Source organism: Anguilla rostrata, unplaced genomic scaffold (genome assembly GCF_018555375.3).
Source record: "Anguilla rostrata isolate EN2019 unplaced genomic scaffold, ASM1855537v3 scaf1003, whole genome shotgun sequence".
Taxonomy (NCBI): Eukaryota; Metazoa; Chordata; class Actinopteri; order Anguilliformes; family Anguillidae; genus Anguilla; species Anguilla rostrata.
The window spans coordinates 35,608-57,199 of record NW_026986355.1 but is presented as its reverse complement, the minus strand read 5'-3'; the positions used below and the strand labels follow the sequence as shown (position 1 = coordinate 57,199).

The following is a 21,592-nucleotide window of genomic DNA, read 5'->3' as shown; positions in this document are numbered from 1 at the left end:
AGGGAAAATGCTCGGAACTGTATTACCCAGTTTCGTGGGGAAATGAGGTTCGTTCAATATTGCTAGTGGAGTGCAAATAATTGTTTGTCCACTAGGTGGGAGTATTCAGTTAAATGTAGAGCTATAGAGATTAATAAGCCTAAAAATCTTTGTTAATTAGTTTTAGTGACTGTGAGATTGCTGGTCTTTTTGGAATTGTGAAATGTGATAATGATATATGGAATTGATACTCTGTAAAGAAATATGTTTATTTTGGTAATTGAAACAGGCACAAGGTAACTGGGTAAAGGGTAAAGTGTTTTCTTTATTTTTGCGACACTGTGAAAGTAAAATCAGAGATTATCTTCTGTTAATGATATCTGTAAATGGTGTGGTAATCCGGTGCAGCGAACTGATATATGTCCATTCTCCTTCTGTTTTCAGAATTAATAAAAAATTTAAATGTGATACAGTGGCGGGTTTATTCCACGTCAGACCTGTAACATAAACAATGTGAACTCATCAAATTAAAGCTACATACAGGGTATAATGCATTTACTTTGGTGGATATATAGGCCCCATCAGATGTGGCTGACACACTTGGTGACTTAGCTGCTTTCTTGTTTCTTCTTATATTGACTCTGAAATTATTATCTTGGGAGATTTTAAGTTGATTGGCTATGTGATGTCTCTGATAAATTTAAGGAATTTTGTTTGGATCTCAATTTAATGCAGATAATTACTTAACCAACTAGACCTACAGTGAAAAATCCGGCTAAATTGACCTAATCCTGTGTAATAGACTAGAAAAAATGTGAAAGAAATGTGAGTGGTGTGTTCAAATGATGTGTTAATAATCACTGTCCTATTGCATGTGTCAGAAGCATTAAAGGAAGAGAAACACAACCTCGGTTCATAAATAAGAGAAACATCAGGAATTTTAATGAGCGACCCTTTATGCATGATCTTTACCATATTGATCTGCATCATTTTGCTGAAATATCTGATGCTGAATTAGCTCTGAGTTCACTACATGTACACTTAACACATTGGCCACTTTTAACAGACATTATATTGCTGCTGGACATCTTTTTGATATGGAAAAGGATAACATTTCTGTGGGACAAAATCCTCCCTTGTCTGAACTTTCCATGACCTCCCATGATGGTGATTTTACTTCTCATTTTGCTTACTCCTTTTGCTTTTTATACATTTTTGTTGCATTTTTTTTGATTGACAAACCACTGGACCGGATTGTCTGGATCCACATTTTCTTAAACCTGCTGCCCTGTAGATTGCAGAGCACTTATTACATATTTTAAATCTGTCTATTACATCAGGACATATTCCAAATATGTGGAAAGCTGCTCCAATTGCATGAAGGAGGTGATTCGTTTAATCTTAATAATTACCATCCAGTTTCTAATAATAACAAATATTCAGAAAAATATAACATTTAATTTACTGTAAATCTTAAACCTTGATTTCAGAAAATAAATATTTATTTTCAAAAAATATTTTTAGGTTACATCATACATCTTAGTTTTCCAAAACCATGATTTAAGATGTCATTAATATATCTGTTTTTAATCACAAATCTGAGTTTAAAAGCTAAAGTTTAAAGAGTTTAAAGTCTTTAACAAAAATATTTATTATATCTTAAATTTTGGGTTTCAAATTAAATATGTAGCTTTATATTAAAACCATGATTTAACATTTAACTTTATGTTTATTTTGCCACAAATAATGGGCAAAATATTTAGCCATTCATTTCCAAATGAGCATTTCTACTTTACATGCATTGGATACAGTTTACCATACTGATCTACATCTGCGCCGATAGATTCATTGGTATGTGTTCATTGATAAAATAATAATTTGGCTATTTCCTTCTGAACTCAGCTGTCTCCGAATTAGAATTTACATAATTATCAACTCCGGTCTATGGAAGTGATACTCTTTAAAGTCCCTTGTCCCTCTACTGAATTCAGAAAGCTGGGCTTCAGATATTTTGTATCTTATAGTTGGAACAATCTGAAAAAAAATCTTAAAATAGACAAATTAATTTAATTTCATGATTTTAAACGTGTAAATCATGACTATGAGTGAAGTATGATCCTGCTGTTCACCTCTGCTTTATTTTTTAGTTCTGTTATACTATTGTTTCATTTCCCATCTGATGCTTGTAAGTTCTTTGTCAATTGTGTTGTTGGGCAACTTTGTGTTTTATGGTTTAATCCCCCTTGGAATAGTGATTTTGATCTGAATTTGGTGTTCCTGGTTACCTGAAGGTTGACTAAATGAAATAGATTTGAACATTTAACTTCATATTTATTTAATTCCAAGTCTTGGTGAAAAATGTAAATATTTACCCAAAAATAAATATTTGTTTAAATGTGAAATTTTCTGTTCCAAATTAAATATTTAGCTTTTATCTTAAATCTTGGTTTTTATTGAAAGCAATAACAGATCTAACAGATTTAATCCAACACAAATTTTAGTTAAGAATTTATATATTTAACCAAAAATAAATATTTATTCATATTTTCAATCTTATCTCATATCTTAACCCTCCTATTATGTTTGGGGTCAATTTGACCCCATTCAATGTTTACTGTCTCTAAAAATATGGTTACCATACTTTTTTCAGCTAGATATTTCATGACTTTTCCTAACTTTATGGGGAAAACATGGCAAACTTGAAATTAACTGAAAAAATTATTTTTAATGTCCTGTACACATGTTGTACACCGGTGTTGTTGGGGTCATTTTGACCCCAAGCTCTATTGTTATATAAAACCATCACCTTATTTTTGTTGTGTTGGCTGAGGACACGTTCACATTAATTTGTGTGTGTGTGTGTGTGTGAGAGAGAGAGAGAGAGAGAGAGGGCATGCGTGTGTGTGTGTGTGTGTGTGTGTGTGTGTGTGTGTGTGTGAGGGGAAAACATAGTTCCCACGAGATCTCTGATCATTCTCGCAACATGGGGGTGGGGGCAAACTTATAATAAGGGCTGCACACATAGCCCTCTAAACCATTTCTTTTTGCATTTGTGCCTCAACTAAAGATTTTGAAAATGACCACCACACAGGCGTATATTTTCTGCTACTGAGGTTCTGTCACAGATCTTGGAGGGTGAAAGTGATTTAGATGAGGATATGTCTGAGACTGAGGATAATGTTGAGGAGGACCCTGATCATGTGGCATCCTCCTCTGATGATGAGAATGAAGCCTTTGCGATACCATATTCTGACCCTCCTGTTGTTTCTCAACCACCAATAAACCGTCCTGTCATCTCTCAACCACCAAGAAACCCTCCTGTCATCTCTCAACCACCAAGAAACCTTCCTGTTGCCTCTCAACCACCAATAAACCCTCCTGTCATCTCTCAACCACCAAAAACTGACATGTTCACTTCCAAAAATGGAAAACTACTATGGTCCGTATCCCCAGTTGAAAGACAGGGTAGACTTTGTGCTGTTAATGTCATCAAAATGGTTCCAGGCCCCACCAGATATGCTAGCAGTCATGTACAAGACATAAAATCTGCATTTGAACTCTTCATAACACCATCAATGCAAAAGGATATTCTTGAGATGACAAACTTAGAGGGGAGGCGTGTGTATGGTGACAATTGGAAAGAGCTGGATGTGACCCACTAGCAATCCTATATTGGGTTGCTTATTTTGGCAGAAGTGTACAAGTCAAAAGGTGAAGCAACAGCAAGCCTTTGGAATGCTGACGCTGGTAGGGCAATTTTTCCAGTCACAATGTCTCTGGAGACATTTCATGTTTTCTCCCACATTATACGCTTTGATGACAGGGAAACAAGGCAGGGTCGACAGGAGTGTGACAAATTGCATCTATCTCGTCTGAATGAAGAATTGATACCCACAGGTACCTAGATGAGCTGTTATGTTCATTTTTTAATCAAAACTCAATTCTGGTGACAAATTTACTTTTTATTGGTGTTTCTTCATTATTGAATAACTCTCATGTGTTACTTATTGAATGTCTGAAGTGTTTTCTGAACCTAAACGTTGGAAATGTTTGACATTTTTTATATTTTTTCCTGGGGTCAAATTAACCCCGAACATAAAATGTTACTATGCTTGATAATAAAATGTGTGTTTCTTTCCAAATGTTATTTTTCTTTTTTAATTAGCACTTAATACCAACATAAAGCCCTGAAAACATCCAAAACATACTTTGTTTTCCATTTTAGGTCAATGAATGAGATTGCACAGTCATTTGCATATTTCGCAATAGTCATATAAAATCAATACTTGATGTATAAGGGGAGGATGGGGGGAGTCATGTTTTGTTTACTGGGCTATTAAGATGGTCAGTAGAAAGGCCAAAAGTAGCTCAGAGAGAAACTTGGCTAACACTTTCAGTTACAATTATTTTCCACAGGTTTATATTGCTGGGGTCAAATTGACCCCAAACATAAAAGTTGTTAGTTAATTTGAACATAATAGGAGGGTTGAACTAAAATTTGTCCATTTAAATCTTTTGAGAGATATGGTAATTAGTCCCACCACTTAGTGACTGGCATCCAGTGGATGGAGGAGGAGAAATGTCTTGCTTTAGTGATGGGGATACTTGAGGGTCCTCTGACGAGGATGTGAAACTTCACCTTACATGGACTATATAAATTTCTGTTTGGCACAGACTACTTATATACAGTCAGCTTCATGTTTGGGACAAAGTCATATTTTCTTTTATTTTCACAGTATTTCTCCACAGTATTCCACAATTTTAGTTTAGTGTAATCAAACAATTCACATGTAGGTAAAGTGCACATTATCAGCTTTTATTTAAGGGTATTTATGCATTTACATTTCACCAAATGAAAGCTTACTAAACACACAGAAATTATTTATGCACACAAAGGTGACTTTTGTAGAGTGTATTCCCATCTTACAATTGCACCATTGAAGTTAAAATGTCACATTACATATATAACATGACTAGTCAGTATTATCCATAGCTCATAATTACTGACATTGTGGGTTAGATGGGAGGGGCACCAGACTTCCTCTCTCTCTAAAGCAGTAAATATAACATTATTGACCTTATTTGGTAGAACAGTGAATGTAATAAATGATGATTTGCTAAGCTGAAGGTGAACACCAAGTGATATGATCTGAATGTCGTAAATTCTCAGAGGGATATGCCCCTCCAGTGTTTTGTGTGAACTGTCTCATATTCTACAGAATCAAGGACACTGTTTACAGTTCCTGCCTCATATCTTTTCCTTGGAATCTTAACAGTTTTACAACACAACACAACAACCTGTTCATGTGTTAGCTTAAAATCTTTTTGTAGCCATTTCCTTTTTATTTTTCTGAGGAATTATTACCTCACGTTTGTCTTTGTTTTCTAACTCAGAAATGCCACAAACTGCAAACATGCTGGAGACCTGACTGAAAAATTAAAGGGCAGTTCCTGGCCACAAGCTCACCCAGGCCAGCAGCCAATGAAGGGCCCCATGGACTCCCTGGAGCTGGGACCCCAGGGCAACACCAAGTCCACCCCCAGGAAAGACCTCACTGGGCAGTCAGGAGGGGAGACCAGAGGGGTGGAGAAAATCAGGTGAGCAGCTGCCTAAATTACCTGCATACTGTCATGGAATACTTAATTTTTTTCAGGGGCATTGCTGACAATAAGTAAGAATTTTACTTGACAAACCTAAACATTAAACTTTTCATGTGTCTAACCATCCCTATACACTCAGCAATAAAAGTGCAGTGGAGTTTTATTCTTTCAGGATCAAATGTACCCTGATTCATGAACGCAGATCCCGAGTCAGACACACAAACACACAAACCCCCCAACTTTGGGAAAACATCACATGGTCCCCCTCAATATTATCATGTTGCATTGGGTGGTACTATTAGTATCCCTCCCCCCCAAAAAAAGAATCCGAAAGCAAATTTCCTGTGTGTTTGACCCACCCCAATGTTTAAATGAGATCTACAGTCCCCTCCAAAAGTATTGGAACAGCAAGGCCAGTTCCTTTGTTTTTGCAATACACTGAATACATTTGGGGTTGAGATAAAAAGATGAACATGAGACAAGAGTTCAGAATTTCAGCTTTTATTTCCTGGTATTTACACCTAGATGTGTTGAACTACTAGAACATAGCACCATTGGTATCAGACCACCCAATTTTTAGGTGAGCAAAAGTATTGGAACAGAGAGTATTTAAGTAAATGAAAGCAAATGACACTTAATATTTGGTAGCATATCCTTGCTTGCAATAACTGCATCAAGCCTGCGACCCATTGACATCACCGAACTGTTGCATTCTTCTTTTGTGATCCTTTTCCAGGCTTTTACTGCAGCCTCTTTCAGTTGTTGTTTGTTTCGGGGGGTTTTTCCCTTCAATCTCCTCTTCAGGAGGTGAAATGCATGCTCAATTGGGTTAAGGTCTGGTGATTGACTTGGCCAGTCTAAAACCTTCCACTTTTTCTCCCTAATGAAATCCTTTGTTGTGTTGGCAGTGTGTTTTGGGTCATTGTCTTGCTGCATGATGAAGTTCCTCCCAATTAGTTTGGACGCATTTCTCCGTAAGTTGGCAGACAGAATGTTTTTGTAGACTTCTGAATTCATCCTGCTGCTACCATCATGAGTTGCATCATCAATAAAGATTAGTGAGCCCACTCCAGAAGCAGCCATGTAAGCCCAAGCCATGACACTTCCTTTACCGTGCTTCACAGATGAGCTTATATGTTTTGGATCATGAGCAGATCCCTTCTTTCTCCACACTTTGGCCTTTCCATCACTTTGGTAGAGATTAATCTTGGTTTCAACAGTCCATAAAACTTTGTTCCAGAACTTTTGTGGCTCATCTCTGTACTTCTTTGCAAATTGTAATCTCGTCTTCCGATTCTTACTACTGATGAGTGGTTTGCATCTTGTGATATAGCCTCTATATTGCTGCTCTCTAAGTCTTCTTCGAACGGTTGATTGAGATACCTTCACCCCTGTCCTGTGGAGATTGTTTGTGATGTCACTGACTGATGTTTTGAGGTTTTTCTTCACAGCTTTCACAATGTTTCTGTCATCAACTGCTGTTGTTTTCCTTGGTCGACCTGTTCGATATCTGTTGCTCAATACGCCAGCGGTTTCTTTCTTTTTCAGGACATTCCAAGTTGTCGTACAAGCTATCCCCAATGCTTGTGCAATGGCTCTGATCGATTTCCCCTCTTTTCTAAGCTTGCTTTTCTCCCAAAGACAGCTCTCTGGTCTTCATGTTAGTTTATCTTTTATAACACAAAAATACCAGGAAATAAAAGCTGAAATTCGGATCTGTCATCTCATGTACATCTTTTGACCTCAGACTCAATTGTCTTCAGTGTATAGCAAAAACAAAGGAACTGACCTTGCTGTTCCAATACTTTTGGAGGGGACTGTATGTATATTTGTGCTTCCACCTTTTTGGCCACTGCTTTTAACTATAATGGGAGCCTGGGTAAAAACAAAGCCAGAATAATGATAGTGATGATTCCATGAAATGATTGAAATAAAAAATGATGCAGCTTCGTTAGGACTGTTTTCTTCAGCAAACAAAAAGGGTGACAACAAAAGCCCAGAACCCAGGTTGTGAACCCAGAGGTGCTCACCACTGAATGATTGTGAGTCAAGCCTGACATCTAGTGGTGCTTTTAGTGAAATGCAGCAGAGCAAAGGGCAGCGGTGGTTATGTCTACAACCACAAAGCAGTGGTTCAGTCTCGGCAAAGAGCCTCTCTGTCTTCCCATTGGTTCTCTGTCGCTCTCTGTCTTCTCATTGGCCCTAATATTTGCGTGCGTGTGATCTCGTTTTTTTAAACATATAAATGTGGAAGTTAGAAACATAATTCGCAGACAAGGAAAGAGTCCAATCTGCCAAATAAATATTTAAATGGTAAATGGACTGCATTTATATAGCGCTTTTATCCAAAGCGCTTTACAATTGATGCCTCTCATTGGCCAGAGCAGTTAGGGGTTAGGGGTTAGGTGTCTTGCTCAAGAACACTTCGACACGCCCAGGGCGGGGTTTGAACCGGCAACCCTCCGACTGCCAGACAATCGGTCTTACCTCCTGAGCTATATCGCCTTCATTTATTTATGAATGAATATATTTTCCAGAGAGTATGTTTGATAAACACAGAATGACTTTTCTTGAGTGGCTCAGATACTGAAAGCACTCACTCCAAGAGCAAGACGACCCACTGTGAGTCTGACAGGACAACCAGGCTTCCTTTAACCACTTTTGGAGCCACTTTCTTAAACTGTTAAGCCAAAAGATGAAGATGGACATTTACTTTTTATTAAAAAGAAGAAATAATTATCACATCATATAAACCAAATCATTCTTTTTCTGTGCATGTCCGTGTGGCCACTAGTTAGGGAATTGCAGTTGTGAGGTGCACGTTCAGTGAGGTGAAAGTTCAGGTCCCTGGTGCTTCAACATCTCTCCTTTTATGGAGAAACCTGACCTGAATGTCCTCAGATAACATCCAGCTGAGTTGATAAAATGTGTGAAATGTAATCGGTATTAAAGATCCAGAATAAACATCACTCACTAGTCTAGAAAATACTGTAAAACATGTTTATCAAGTTCTGACTTCATAAAAACCTGTTCATACACAATATCTGTAGTAAGAACTGGACCCCCTTCCCCCAATGAACAGCCACACACCATGAGTAGATTTGCTCATGACAGAGATGTGATGTTCTGTGCAAGGACCCACACGCAGACCAGGGAAATCCAAAAAACGTTGTCTTTATTCAGTCCGAGGTTCGAAGCCAGGTAATCAGAGAGTACGGTGCCGAATCGAATTTCCAAAAGAATAGTGAAAAAACAGGCGAAGTGTCAAAAACCAGGAGATCAGAGTGGCGAAGGTACAAAGGGACAGGCAAAAGAGGTCAAGGCAAAGCGAAGGTCAAACCAGAAGCAAACAAAACCAAAAGGGGCAGGCAAACTCGAAGTCCTACAAAGGGGTGTCGCAGGAATCTCGATAGACAAAGGCTTACTAACAATCGGCACAATGAATTCGATCAACGTTCTGACACTGAACAGGTGGAAAAGACTGACATTTATACACTGGGGAAGATAACAATCAAGGAGGGGTTAAGTGAGTGAGAGAGGAGTAACAAACAACATCCAGGTGAAGAACATTAGGAAAACTAATTCAATGACAGGGGACTGAAAAAACGCGGACTGGAATCACATAGACAACAATGATAATAGACGGCCTGGGTGAAGCAGGTAAAACACGTGCAGAGAGAGAGAGGTGCAGTCAGAGCAAGAGACAGGTGCAGGCAATTGCAGAACTCAGCGTTAGAGCAGGCTAGAAATAAAAGGGGCGGAGCTACAGCGCAGCATGGAAAAGGGGAGACTGGTTAATGTATTAGTATAGTGATCTAAACTATCAAAAACCCAAAACTAGTGTGTGTTAGTCCATTAGTAATATTCACATGTTAGTATATTAGTGAGGTTAGTACTTTACAATCTATAAGTTAGTAGGGATTAGTAGAAATGAGTAAAACTAGAAATAAGCAGAAAGTAAGTAAAGTGAGACTGGAAAGAAGGGGGGAAACCACGAAAACCCGGAACCACCCGAATAGTGAAATCACACAAGTACAGGGGAGTGAAGCAGCTCAAGGAACACAGACACAGAGACAAGTGACCGGGAATATAGACTACAACAAGAGATTTATTATTGAAGCTGTACTGATTCTCATACTCAGTGAGTTTGGACAGACGCCAGAGGGGGTCTGTTAAATGTTGCAGAGAAGCACAAGATTAAAGGCACTGATGTCTGGGAGGGACAAAGTGCAGTCATAGCACAGCTGTAGGAAGGAAGCAGGATGCAGAAGCAGATCTGCAAATCGGGAGCCAGAAAGGGGCTGGCTAATCTCCTGATTGGTCTTTATTAAACAGATAGGCCATTGAGTAAGACATCTCCATAGAACCATAAGGAATCATATTGTTTGTCACCCAGACGGTTGGGGAACTGCACCACATGGCCATTGTGTAGATTAATGTAAAAACTGCCATCAGCGAAGGCAATGGTCACCTGGAAGAGAGAAGGAGAGATCATAGGAAAGTTAAAATGAGGCTGGGGAGAGTAGCAGGAGAGTTAAGTTACCAAAGAAGAAACAGTCCAGTTCACACAGAACTCACTACAGCTGCAGTGAAAAACAATTAAATAAGCCCATGAGTGATCTAAGTATAAATATCTAAATCTACATGCCGCAGCTCTTGATTTTAATTTATTGTATGTATGTTTATTTCCATAGCTGTAAGGACTTATTTTACATAATTAGTTTTGAATAAAGAACATAATGTAGTAAAAGATTAAGTGGTATAAGAGTTGAATGATTTAACACTGAATAATTTGGCTGGAATATTTCTCATGAAGCTCTGCAGTGAGGGTACATTATTTCTGCCCTCCCCCCTTCAAGGGTCCATATCTCTAACATGCAGGGTTGTGAAGGGCAGTTTTCCTGAGAATGGAGGCTAACGATTTCTGGGTGAAGTGTCTCATCACATCGTATTACAGAAGCGCTTTTACTTTAGCAGTTGCAGCAGGGTGGGCATCAGGGTATTTCAGACGGGTGGGTATTTAAGATTTGGAGGCCTACTCCCTTGCCTTTGCAAATATTATTTACATCACATGAATGACATATGAAACAACTCTGCATATTGTTTAGATCGCCAACTGAAGGTGGGGGAATTCATTCATTTGACTTTGCAAATGTCATTTACATGAATATGTAAATAATGTATGAACAAGACATTGAAGAACTCTGCACATATTAAAATAGTTTAGATCACCAACCGGGGGTGGAGTAATTAGTTATAACAATCTGAGATATGGGGGGGGGGTCAGTGCCCCCCTATGATGCTGATACCAAATTGCAGGCTTATCGATTGAACACAGGTACAGAGGACTAGACAACGTCTCCTATCAGCGCCTTAAACTCAGTGTCTACCTGTCCGAAGCCTCACCTCAAACTGCTGCCCAGGCTGGAAAGGGAAGCATCTATCTCTCACTTCTTCTTGCCAGTGCCCATTCTTCCTGGTGTTCAGGACGATGACTCGTTGGTCATTGCCATAGCTGAAGCGTACGTCAAAGTGCAGCGCAACGTTTCCTCTGGAGTGGCCCACATTGATCGAGAAACTGGGTGAGAAAGAGAGAGACACAAGGGATGGATGATGGATGATCATGGATGAAGATGGCAAGAGATTTAGCGAGAGCATAAACAGTCCTAATAAAGACAGAAGTGTAAATGACTCACCGATCGCACCCACATTTGGGGACTCCTTTGACCTTCAGTTCCATTCCTGGCTTGAAGGGCACAATTTTCAACTCCATATCCTGTTTAAAACAGGAAAATTTAAACATGTAAATGTATCTGCATTCCACACACTGACATTTTCACTTCTCTTAGGCAATATGACATTAGAAAGTCAACAATCTCACTGTTTAATCAGCAGGGAGGCAGAACTGTGTGATGAATCTCCCACGTTAGACAGAGCTGGGGCTAGCTAGACACAGGGACTCTGTTATGCAACTGATTAACTATCAAACAATTAGCTGAATAACCTCTCTTCTAGAGGACAGTGGGGAGTTTTAGCCCCCCCAAAATCCAGTGACAGTAATAGGATACTTTGAACGATGGCACGTGATCCTATGATCTTAACTGCAAGAGCAGTTTAGCTTGCTTAGTCTGTAATGAGTTTAATGTGATATTGTGTGTTCCCATTTTGTCCTTTGAAATTATTTGCGCTGGCGATGTAATCGATAGAGTACAACCACACATGTGGTCTTCCTCTCTCACTCTCTTTCTCCCTGACTAACATTCCAACCCAAACTACACCACGCTCACAATATAACGGTAGTGAAGAATAGCTAGCTCGGTTGCATGTATCGCTTGATACGGCATTGCCGGGAACAATAGCCTACTCATCCGTGGCTAAGCAAAGTTATTCAGTTACACCTGTTACACTATAAAAACGTGAGAATCTGAGTCAAAATAGCCTATTCAGAACTACATCCTTCCGGTTATCTTTTAAATCTTTGATTTAAGTATTTGATCCTTAACATTTGTCATTTTGAGTATTAAATGAAGTTCAAAATTTAGTCTAGATAACTATAATTTTATGAGACTGATTTATAATTGTGCGGTCATACTGCTACGCCTACATAAGTGGTGCCCAATGTGAGAATATAGAAATACAATCCCGACGTAAGTGATGCCCCGTGTAAGGCTATATTGTCATTTTCCTGAAAACCTAATAATGCCAGATCAGCAAGTCGACGCTAAAACACTAGTGCAAGTGAGCCGTAACTATCGGGCCAAATCTGTATGCATTCAGGCAGCCTGCAAAACAGAAATACTTACAGATTACATCTAATGGAATATGGGGTGCCTAAACGAAGTATTTTCTGACAAATTGACTCTTTCACGTATCTTAGGCAGTAGACATTAGAAAGTCAACAATATCACAGTTTAATCAGCAGGGAGGCAGAACTGTGTAATGAATCTCCTGCATGTCAGACAGAGCTTGGGCTAGCAACACACTGAGGCACTGGGTTTCTTGATTAAATAACTACTAAACAACAGAATTACCTCTCTCTTAACTGCATCTACTGTGCAAGTATCATCTTTCTTTATGTCACATTAAGATTATTTCACTGATAAGATAGACTTGGATTTACTGAAACCAAACTAATTACTCATCTGTTGCAGCATTTAGTGTCTATTTTTCAGCTTTTAGAACAATCCAAAATGCTCCACACTTACGCTCATCTTGGCGGTTTAGTTGCTGATTCTTCACTGGCGTGTGACAAAGTGAAAGTAACTTTTATACAGTTTCGCTTTCAGTTGCGGCGTGCTTGGGCTCTCCCTCTCTCTGTCCTCAGATAACATCCAGCTGAGTTGATGAAAAATGTGTGAAATGTAATCGGCATTAAAGAGCCACTATAAACACATTACATTACATTCATTTGGCAGACGCTTTTATCCAAAGCGACGTACAAAAGTGCATTTTCATGATCGTAGACAACTGCTGAACACGGGTTCAGTACCCCAAACACCACTTACTAGCATAGAATATATTGTAAAGTATGTTCATCAGGTTGACTGGAGGGTGAATTTGTGATCCTTAAAGTATGCTCATACATAAGATCTGTAGTAAGAACTGGACCCCCCTTCCCCAGAGAACAGTGTCACACGCCGTGACTACCCTGGAAGGGACAGAAGAGCTGGACACGGGGAGATGCGGAAATTCCGGATTTCTCCGGCGTTTTATTTCGGTCACGAGAGAGAGAGCAATCGATAAAAACAAACGAAAAAACCTTCGCCCGTCACCCTCACGGGATCTAGGCAAAAACAACAAAGACAAAATAAAATAAAATTATACAGTTTCGCTTTCAGCTGCGGCGTACCCCAGGTCCAAAATAGACCAGTTGTCATTTTCTGCAAATAAATGCTCTAAATGACAATATTTTTATTTGGAATTTGGGAGACATGTTGTCAGTAGTTTATAGAATAAAACAAAAATGTTCATTTTACTGAAACACATACATATAAATAGTAAAACCAGAGAAACTGATCATTTTGCAGTGGTCTCTTAATTTTTTCCAGAGCTGTATATTGTTACTGAACAAAGTGCGACAGAAATACTATGATTATACAGCTAAAACTGTAGCATTACTCAAAAGAAAGAAAGAAAAGAAAATAAATAACGAGAGAGAAAAAGGTTATCTAAAGGAGGTCAGGGGAGCTATGGTGCAGTCTGAAGAGATCTGAACTGCCTTGATGTTCTCAGAGAGGGACAGTCTGGTGTCCAGTGCCACTCTGAGAATCCTGACAGATGAAGAGGGTGACACTGTGGAGCCATCCAGGGTGAAGAACAGGTCCAGCAGGGTGATGGACAGGTCCAGCAGGGTGAAGGACAGGTTCAGCAGGGTGAAGGAGAGGTCCAGCAGGGTGAAAGACAGGTCCAGCAGGGTGAAGGACAGGTTCAGCAGGGTGAAGGACAGGTTCAGCAGGGTGATGGACAGGTCCAGCAGGGTGATGGACAGGTTCAGCAGGGTGAAGGACAGGTTCAGCAGGGTGAAGAACAGGTCCAGCAAGGTGAAGGACAGGTTCAGCAGGGTGATGGACAGGTCCAGCAGGGTGAAGGACAGGTTCAGCAGGGTGAAGAACAGGTCCAGCAAGGTGAAGGACAGGTTCAGCAGGGTGAAGGACAGGTCCAGCAAGGTGAAGGACAGGTTCAGCAGGGTGATGGACAGGTTCAGCAGGGTGAAGGACAGGTTCAGCAGGGTGAAGGACAGGTCCAGCAGGGTGAAAGACAGATCCAGCAGGAGCGAGAGGACTTAGCATTTATAGGAGATTCTTGAACAGTCTCTCAGGGAAGAATGGTGCTATATCCCTCCTGAAGAACAGCAGATACAGACTCTTTTTGTTTTGTAGACTCTGTATGAATACCTCTGTATTTACGTGTACACCTTTTTGGCCTCTTTGGCCACTGCTTTTAACTACAGAATGGGAGCCTGGTTAAAAACACAGCCAGAATAATGATAGTGATGATTCCATAAAATTATTGAAATAAAAAATGAGGCAGCTCTTCATTAGGACTGTTTTCTTCATCTGACAGGACAACCAGGCTTCCTTTAACCACTTCTGAAACCACTTGCTATCTTAAGCAGTGACTGCGGTGCAAGATGAAGTCTTCGACAAGGTGAATACTTTGCTTTTTTACTAAAATAATGCATTGTAAAACAGGCTTCTCTGAAATTAATCTCACCTGGATGAAGGACAAAGTTCATTAGAGGCAAAAAGAATGAAGTTCCACTGACACAGATCTCATTTTTGGAAAGTGAATATTGATGGATTCCTTGCTAACCATTAACATTTCAGTTGACAGTGTTATTTCATATTTCTTAGTAATTATTGTGTAATTATTCAGTAATTAACTCATCACATGTAAGCAAAGACAAAATCCAGCACATGCAACATGACTGTGATAGAGCCACAGTGGCAAAGTTGCCAGTCATGATTTCCAACAGTTCCCTGGACTGATCCCCCAGCCCACCTGCCCCCCAACCCCCCAACCCGCAGACCCCCCAGCCCCCAGACCCCCAGCCCCCAGCCCCCCAGGCCCTCAGCCCCCCAGCTCCCAGCCCCCCAGCCCACCTGCCCCCCAGCCCCCCAACCCCCAGCCCCCCAGCCCCCAACATGAGGTTCATGTTCAGTGAGCTGCACGTTCAGTGAGGTGCACGTTCAGCGAGGTGCACGTTCAGTGAGCTGCACGTTCAGTGAAGTTCACGTTCAGTGAGCTGCACGTTCAGTGAAGTTCACGTTCAGTGAGCTGCACGTTCAGTGAGGTGAAAGTTCAGTGAGCTGCACGTTCAGTGAGGTGAAAGTTCAGGTTCCAGGTCCCTCAACATCACCTCCTTTTATGGAAAAACCTGACCTGAATGTCCTCAGATAACATCCTGCTGTGTGAAATGTAATCGGTATTAAAGATCCAGAATTAACACCATTAACTAGCCTAGAAAATACTGTAAAACATGTTTATCCTGTTCTGACTGAAGGGTGAATTTGAGACAGTCACATGTCGATGTTTCACCCCTGTGAGCGAGATACGGCAGTTCTGGGTTTGCACCATCGTTTGCCTCTTGGAGAGAGAGAGAGAGAGCGCTCCCATACCAACACAAAAAATTCATAAACACCTTCACCCTTCCCCCTCACGGGTTCTGAGCGAAATCAATAAACTAAAACAACAATAAAAACAATTAAAAAGACAAAACAAAAACAGCTTTTCAGCTGACCAGATCCACTAGCTTTTTTGAAGAAATGAAAACTTACAAACATGCTCTCTCAGTGTGTACTCCCAGTCGCGACCCCAAACTGTAGAGAGGAACACACCTTTAAGCACCTGGGCTGATTGGTTAACGCAGCCCAGGTGCATGTGCTCTCTCCACCAGTCAGTGGGGCTGAGACCAATCCGTTCCACTGGATCTAATGCTACAGTGACCCTTAAAGTATGTTGATGCACACGATCTGTAGTAAGAACTCCCCCCCCCCCCCCCCCACCCCCAAAGAACAGCCGCACACCATGAGTAGATTTGCTCATGACAGAGATTTATTATTGAAGCTGGAATGATTCTCATACCCAGTGAGTTTGGACAGACGCCAGAGGGGGTCTGTTAAATGTTGCAGAGAAGCACAAGATTAAAAGCAGGGAGAGACAAAGTGCAGTCGTAGCACAGCTGTAGGAAGGTAGCTCGAAGCTGAAGCACAGCAGCCAATCAGGAGCCAAAAAAGGGATGGGTAGCAGCTCCTGATTGGTCTTTATTTCACATGTATGCTATTGACTGTGACATCTCCTTCAATCCAAATAAAATCGTATTGTTTGTCACCCAGACGGTTGGGGAACTGCAACACATGGCCATTATGTTGATTAATGTAAAATTTATCATCGCCAAAGAAAATGGTCACCTGGAAGAGAGAAGGAGAGATCATAGGAACAGTTAAAAGGGGGCTGGGGAGAGAAGCAGGAGAGTTAAGTTACCAAAGAAAAAACAGTCCAGTTCACACAGAGCTCACTACAACTGCAGTGAAAAACAACAAAATAAGCCCATGAGTGATCTAAGTATAAATATCTAAATCTATATGATGCAGCTCTTGATCTTCATTTATATTATTTATATTTATATCAGTTTCAGTAAAAAGCAATTTTGCATAATTGGTCTAAAATACTGAGATAGATTGGCGGTCTGTTCTGGGTGTATTCCTGCCTCTCGCCCAATGTACAGTGGGAGAGGCTCCAGCACCCCCCCACAAAATGTATAATTTGAATGATTTAACACTGAATAGGCTAATTTGGCTGGAATATTTCTCATGAAGCTCTTCTATGAGGGTACATTATAAAAAAAGAAAAGTTAATCGCCTGCAAGTCCGTGCTTGTAAACCTGCATTCGTGCAGTCTCAACAAATGAACAGAAGCTGGCCATGAGCATGTTCATTTTGATGATGTTCTGGTCAAACATTATGAGTTAACCATGGCTCACGTTCCACCCTACACCCTACTCGCTGGCCATATTGGGATGGCAGGTATACCATCCCGCCAAGTTACGCCTTGGCGGGGGCATGCCCCATACCTATACAGCACCGAGAGTTTGGCACTTTTCAGGGTTCCCCACAGAAATAACCACAACAGCCACAGACACTCAGCCCTTAAAAACATTAAATTCTGTACATTCTGACCCCATTTCAACAGACAGATTTCATAAACACCTTCACATGTCCACACAATAAAGCCCCAAACTAAGGGGATTTTGCGTTTTCTTCTTCTTCTTCTTCTCATTCTTATTTTTCCTGCCGCCTATCCCACTAATAACATGTCTCCCCATTGGACATTTTATCGACACCCGCCAAATCTTCACCTACACGACCCAATGAAAAACTTGCATACGCACGCAAAATACCCATACCTTTTTACTCTGGAACATTTTCAGTGCAAACAGCTAGTCCGCCTATGGCCTAGTGGGTAAGGTTACAGTCTTGGGAACACAGGGTCTGAGGTTCAAGCCCAGCTAGGAACGTGTTTCTTTAACCTGCTTTTACCCTCACTAATAATTGTCTACTACTTCTCAATTATTGCTTTTGCACCATATCTACCAGCTGTTCCCTGAACTGTATTATGACGTACCGTCTGCACGTTCAATTGTTAACCGGCTACAATATTGCAAAGCCATATGGATTCAACAGGAGCTCTTCTGTGCTAACTCGCCTGTGTTCTTCTTTAAAACCACGGACAGGTTTGCTAATGATATTTCATGCATTGCATAGCTATGTCATGGTGCTGCCCTAACAAAGTGACAGACTGGTTGAACGATTGAATCCCGCCTTGTCCTCAGGCAGATAATTCCCTCTTTTACACTAACGTTCTCTTACGCTTATATTTGCTTTACCAAAACTCACTCATGGCCACCCATATGCATTTCATGACGGCAAATGTATTCCTTTTATTAAAATGTTACACCAGTTCACAGCTGTGTCATTTCTACTAACTACATTTCTTCACTTGGCTACTGTCCAAAACCTTCTTATCAGCAAATGCCACGTTTCTACATTCATGTTACCTCGCCCTGTTCTCTATCTAGCCACATACAAACAATTACTACGTATGTACGTTCTGCAACTCCCCATTAAAACATTACATTTAAAAACATGATTCACTCATAATTATAACTACTAGTACTGAACATGAAAAAACATATCAGTGCAATAGATTTCACACGTTACTTAACCCTCCACTTTAACAGGTGGTGCTTTATAGTGACTGTTATATATACCGTTCCATAAGGAATATAAGCTCGCTCATGGTCACTCCATTTACTTCGCACTATACTCCGTGATCATGTCAACCTTCACCAACATGCCCATTCTGCTAAAAACATATTGTTTCAACTACGCAGTTTCATAACTTCATCCTAATTTCTCTCACACTGTTGTTATTTTCTGATATGCAAAGCCTGCTGGGACATATGCATCTGCTCCTATTCTCCACTATCATGTTTTCCAGTTCTAGTTTAGCAAAACAGCGAAGAGGATTCCTACCTGCAGATAAGCCTATCAAAATGCCTTATAAACCTTACAAACACTAAAAGTGCATCTCCACGAAATAACAGACAAAGGAGCAGGACAGAAGGCTACACAAGTTGCGACCTAGGAAGTTATAATTCTACGGGCTTGCTGATTCTTTTGTCAGTCAAGGCTTGTTGGATGGACGTCAAATCCGTGAGTACATACACTGGCCATATTTCATATGCGTTTCTGATACGTTTTACACTTATACGCCACCGCACCCTTTGTCACAGCCACTGTTTTACATATATAGCAAACCGAAAACTGCTAAACAGTACACGCTCATCAGACTGTACAAATTCATACGTTTTCAACGTACAAAAATGCCAAGTTACTCAAAAGTATTGATATCAAAATGACGCCAAGTTACGGTACTACAAACAATATAAGCTATCTTGCCTCACCGAAATGACATAAGATGTATTTCAAAGCAATGCTACCCAATATTTCCTCAATTCTTTCAAGTCACTTAGCCCTGTGTGTGTAAGCATGCACTACATGGAGAGGCCAAACATATGTGTGGATGGCTCTCTCACAGTCAAGATTGATTGAATAGGCGAGTATATGTCCAATTTGTATTGGTATGTATGTATTTCGCTGCCCAGCCTTTCTGTTGCGTGAATGATAGTGTGTTTCTTGGTATAAGTGTGTGTTCCTAAATGTGAATGTAACATGCTGCGAGGGAAATGTCCCCATGGGGATAAAGAAGTTCTCTATGTATGTATGTACAATATGTATTTTACATGCAGTATTTATTGTACGTAGCAAATATACAATTTTTGAACCCCCAAATAGCACACACATGAACCCCCAAATAGCCAGCTCATCCTGTGGTTTGTGTGTACGCTGTTGAGAAATGTTTTTGCTGGCACTGCTTGTTTTAGGCATCCTGCCGGCACTTTGAACTGTATTTTACATTTTTTTGGAGGGTTGGACAGGAGATGTGCGATTGAAATCTGTCATGCACTTCACAGGAAATTTAGCACTTATGACTTGCACAACCACTAAATGAAAACATAACATACAACATCTAGTATTTTAAACAACCAGAAAAATTAATTATCTGCAAGTCCATGCTTGTTATTCCATGATGACTTTTCCTTGCAAACCTGCATGTGTGCAAAGTCAACAAATGAACAGAGGAAAATGGCCATGAGGATGTTCATTTTGATGATGTTGTGGTCAAACATTATGAGAAGGGTAACCATGGTTCACCTTCCACCCTACATTTTTTTAAAGGAAATTGAATAAGAGGTCCTGACTAACTACTGTGCATACAGAGCCTAGACAATACTGTAAACCATTTAGCTCTGCATCCTGTTTAAAACAGGAGGAAAAATTTAGTAAAATTCATGGTCAAAACATAACACATTTTTCTTGTGATTATGTGCTGTGAAGACGTGCAAATTTATGTGCATTCCACACACTGACTCTATCATTCTTTTAGGCAATAAGACAAGGCAAGAAAGTCAACAATCCCATAGTTCTGCCTCCCTGCTAATCAAACTGTGTAAGGAATCTCCTGCATGTTAGACAGAGCTGGGGCTAGCAACACACTGAGACACAGGGACTCTGTTATGCGACTGATTAACTATCAAACAATTAACTGCATAAGCTCTCTTCTAACTGTATCTGTTGTGTAAATATTTTTTCACTCTATTTCACATTAATATTATTTCAATGATAAGATAGACTTGGATTTACTGAAACCAAACTAATTACTCATCTGTTGCAACATTTGCAGTGTCTATTTTTCAGCTTTTAGAAAAACCCCAAATCCTCCACACTTACACTCATCTTGACGGATCAGCTGCTGATTCTTCACTGGGGTGTGGCTCTGAATTCAATGCAGCGTGTAAAATGTAAGGCGTGATCCACGTATTTATGTGCTTCTGAGACAAGTAACAAGGTCTGGCGAACCAATGAAATTGACACAAAGTAATGAAGTGTGTTTAACTGGTGATAAAATCAATGATATCATGGCATATCAGCTTATCAACTTTTCCTGCCCTTTTTGTTCTCAGCGTCAAAGTGTCCTTATTCTTTAAAACCTTTATTTAACCAGGATTAATCTGTGCCCCAATGGGACAGTTTTATGCTTCATTTATGCCCTAATGTCACACCAGAGGGGCAGTTGAGCTGATTAGGAGCCTTTCTTTGCACTAAGGTCTCAAGAAACTTGGGGCAAATACTAAGCGTGCTTTTTCTACCATAGGGGCTCCCTAATATCATAGCAGTCTCTGCTTCAGTCAGGCGAGCACCCACACTGACTCTTGTTAAAGTGTGTGTGTGTGTGTGTGCATGTGTGTGTGTGTGTGTGTGTGCGTGTGTGTGTGTGTGTGTGTGTGTGTGTGTGTGCATGCGCGTGTGTGTGTCTGTATCTTAAACTGTCAGTCAGCCAAAGACTCAGAAACAAATATATAGTATTATATTTAAAAAATTATAAACATTTTGTTGACTGTAGATAGTAAACCTAGTTTTCAAAAAATCAATATTTTTGCAAAAATGTTTATATCATTAATTTTCCAAAACCAAGATTGAAGATTTAATTATTATATCTATTTTAAAAAATCACAAATCTGGGGTTATAAGTTAAATGTTTAAATATTGGGTTCCAAATTAAATATTTAGCTTTTTATTAAAACCAATATTTAACATTGAACTTAATATTAATTTTACCAGAAATGTTTGATAAAATATTTCGATATTAAATCTTCAGTTCCAGATTAATATTTCAACTTTACATGCATTGGATATGGTTTACCATATTACTTTGCACATCATGTCAGGTGCTAAATCCTTATTCCATAATTGTCTCTTATATGATTGATCTAGGCTGAATCTACCTCTGTGCCGATTGATTCATTGTTATGTGTTCATTGAGAAAACAATAACAGGGCTACTTCCTTCTGACCTCAGCTGTCTCTGAATTAGAACTTTCATAATTATCA

At 39.9% G+C, this 21,592-nt stretch overlaps 1 protein-coding gene across 5 annotated transcripts in view; it reads right to left on the bottom strand.

The window, feature by feature from the left end:
- The window catches only part of LOC135246985 (galactose-binding lectin l-1-like), a 40,913-nt gene extending 19,902 nt beyond the window's left edge, over positions 1 to 21,011 (bottom strand). Inside the window, exons 1-4 of one of the 5 annotated variants that reach the window (XM_064320257.1) lie at positions 20,433 to 20,559; positions 11,277 to 11,356; positions 10,987 to 11,158; positions 8,567 to 10,051 (exon numbers count right to left, since the gene is read on the bottom strand). In XM_064320257.1, the coding sequence (XP_064176327.1) occupies positions 9,908 to 10,051; positions 10,987 to 11,158; positions 11,277 to 11,356; positions 20,433 to 20,438 (402 nt within the window). In that variant the 5' untranslated portion in view covers positions 20,439 to 20,559 and the 3' untranslated portion in view covers positions 8,567 to 9,907. Of the gene's footprint in view, positions 1 to 8,566; positions 10,052 to 10,986; positions 11,159 to 11,276; positions 11,357 to 12,785; positions 12,967 to 20,432 lie in introns of those variants that run through there. The other 4 variants (XM_064320256.1, XM_064320260.1, XM_064320259.1 and 1 more) reach the window with 4 other exon arrangements.
- Positions 21,012 to 21,592: the final 581 nt, after the last annotated feature.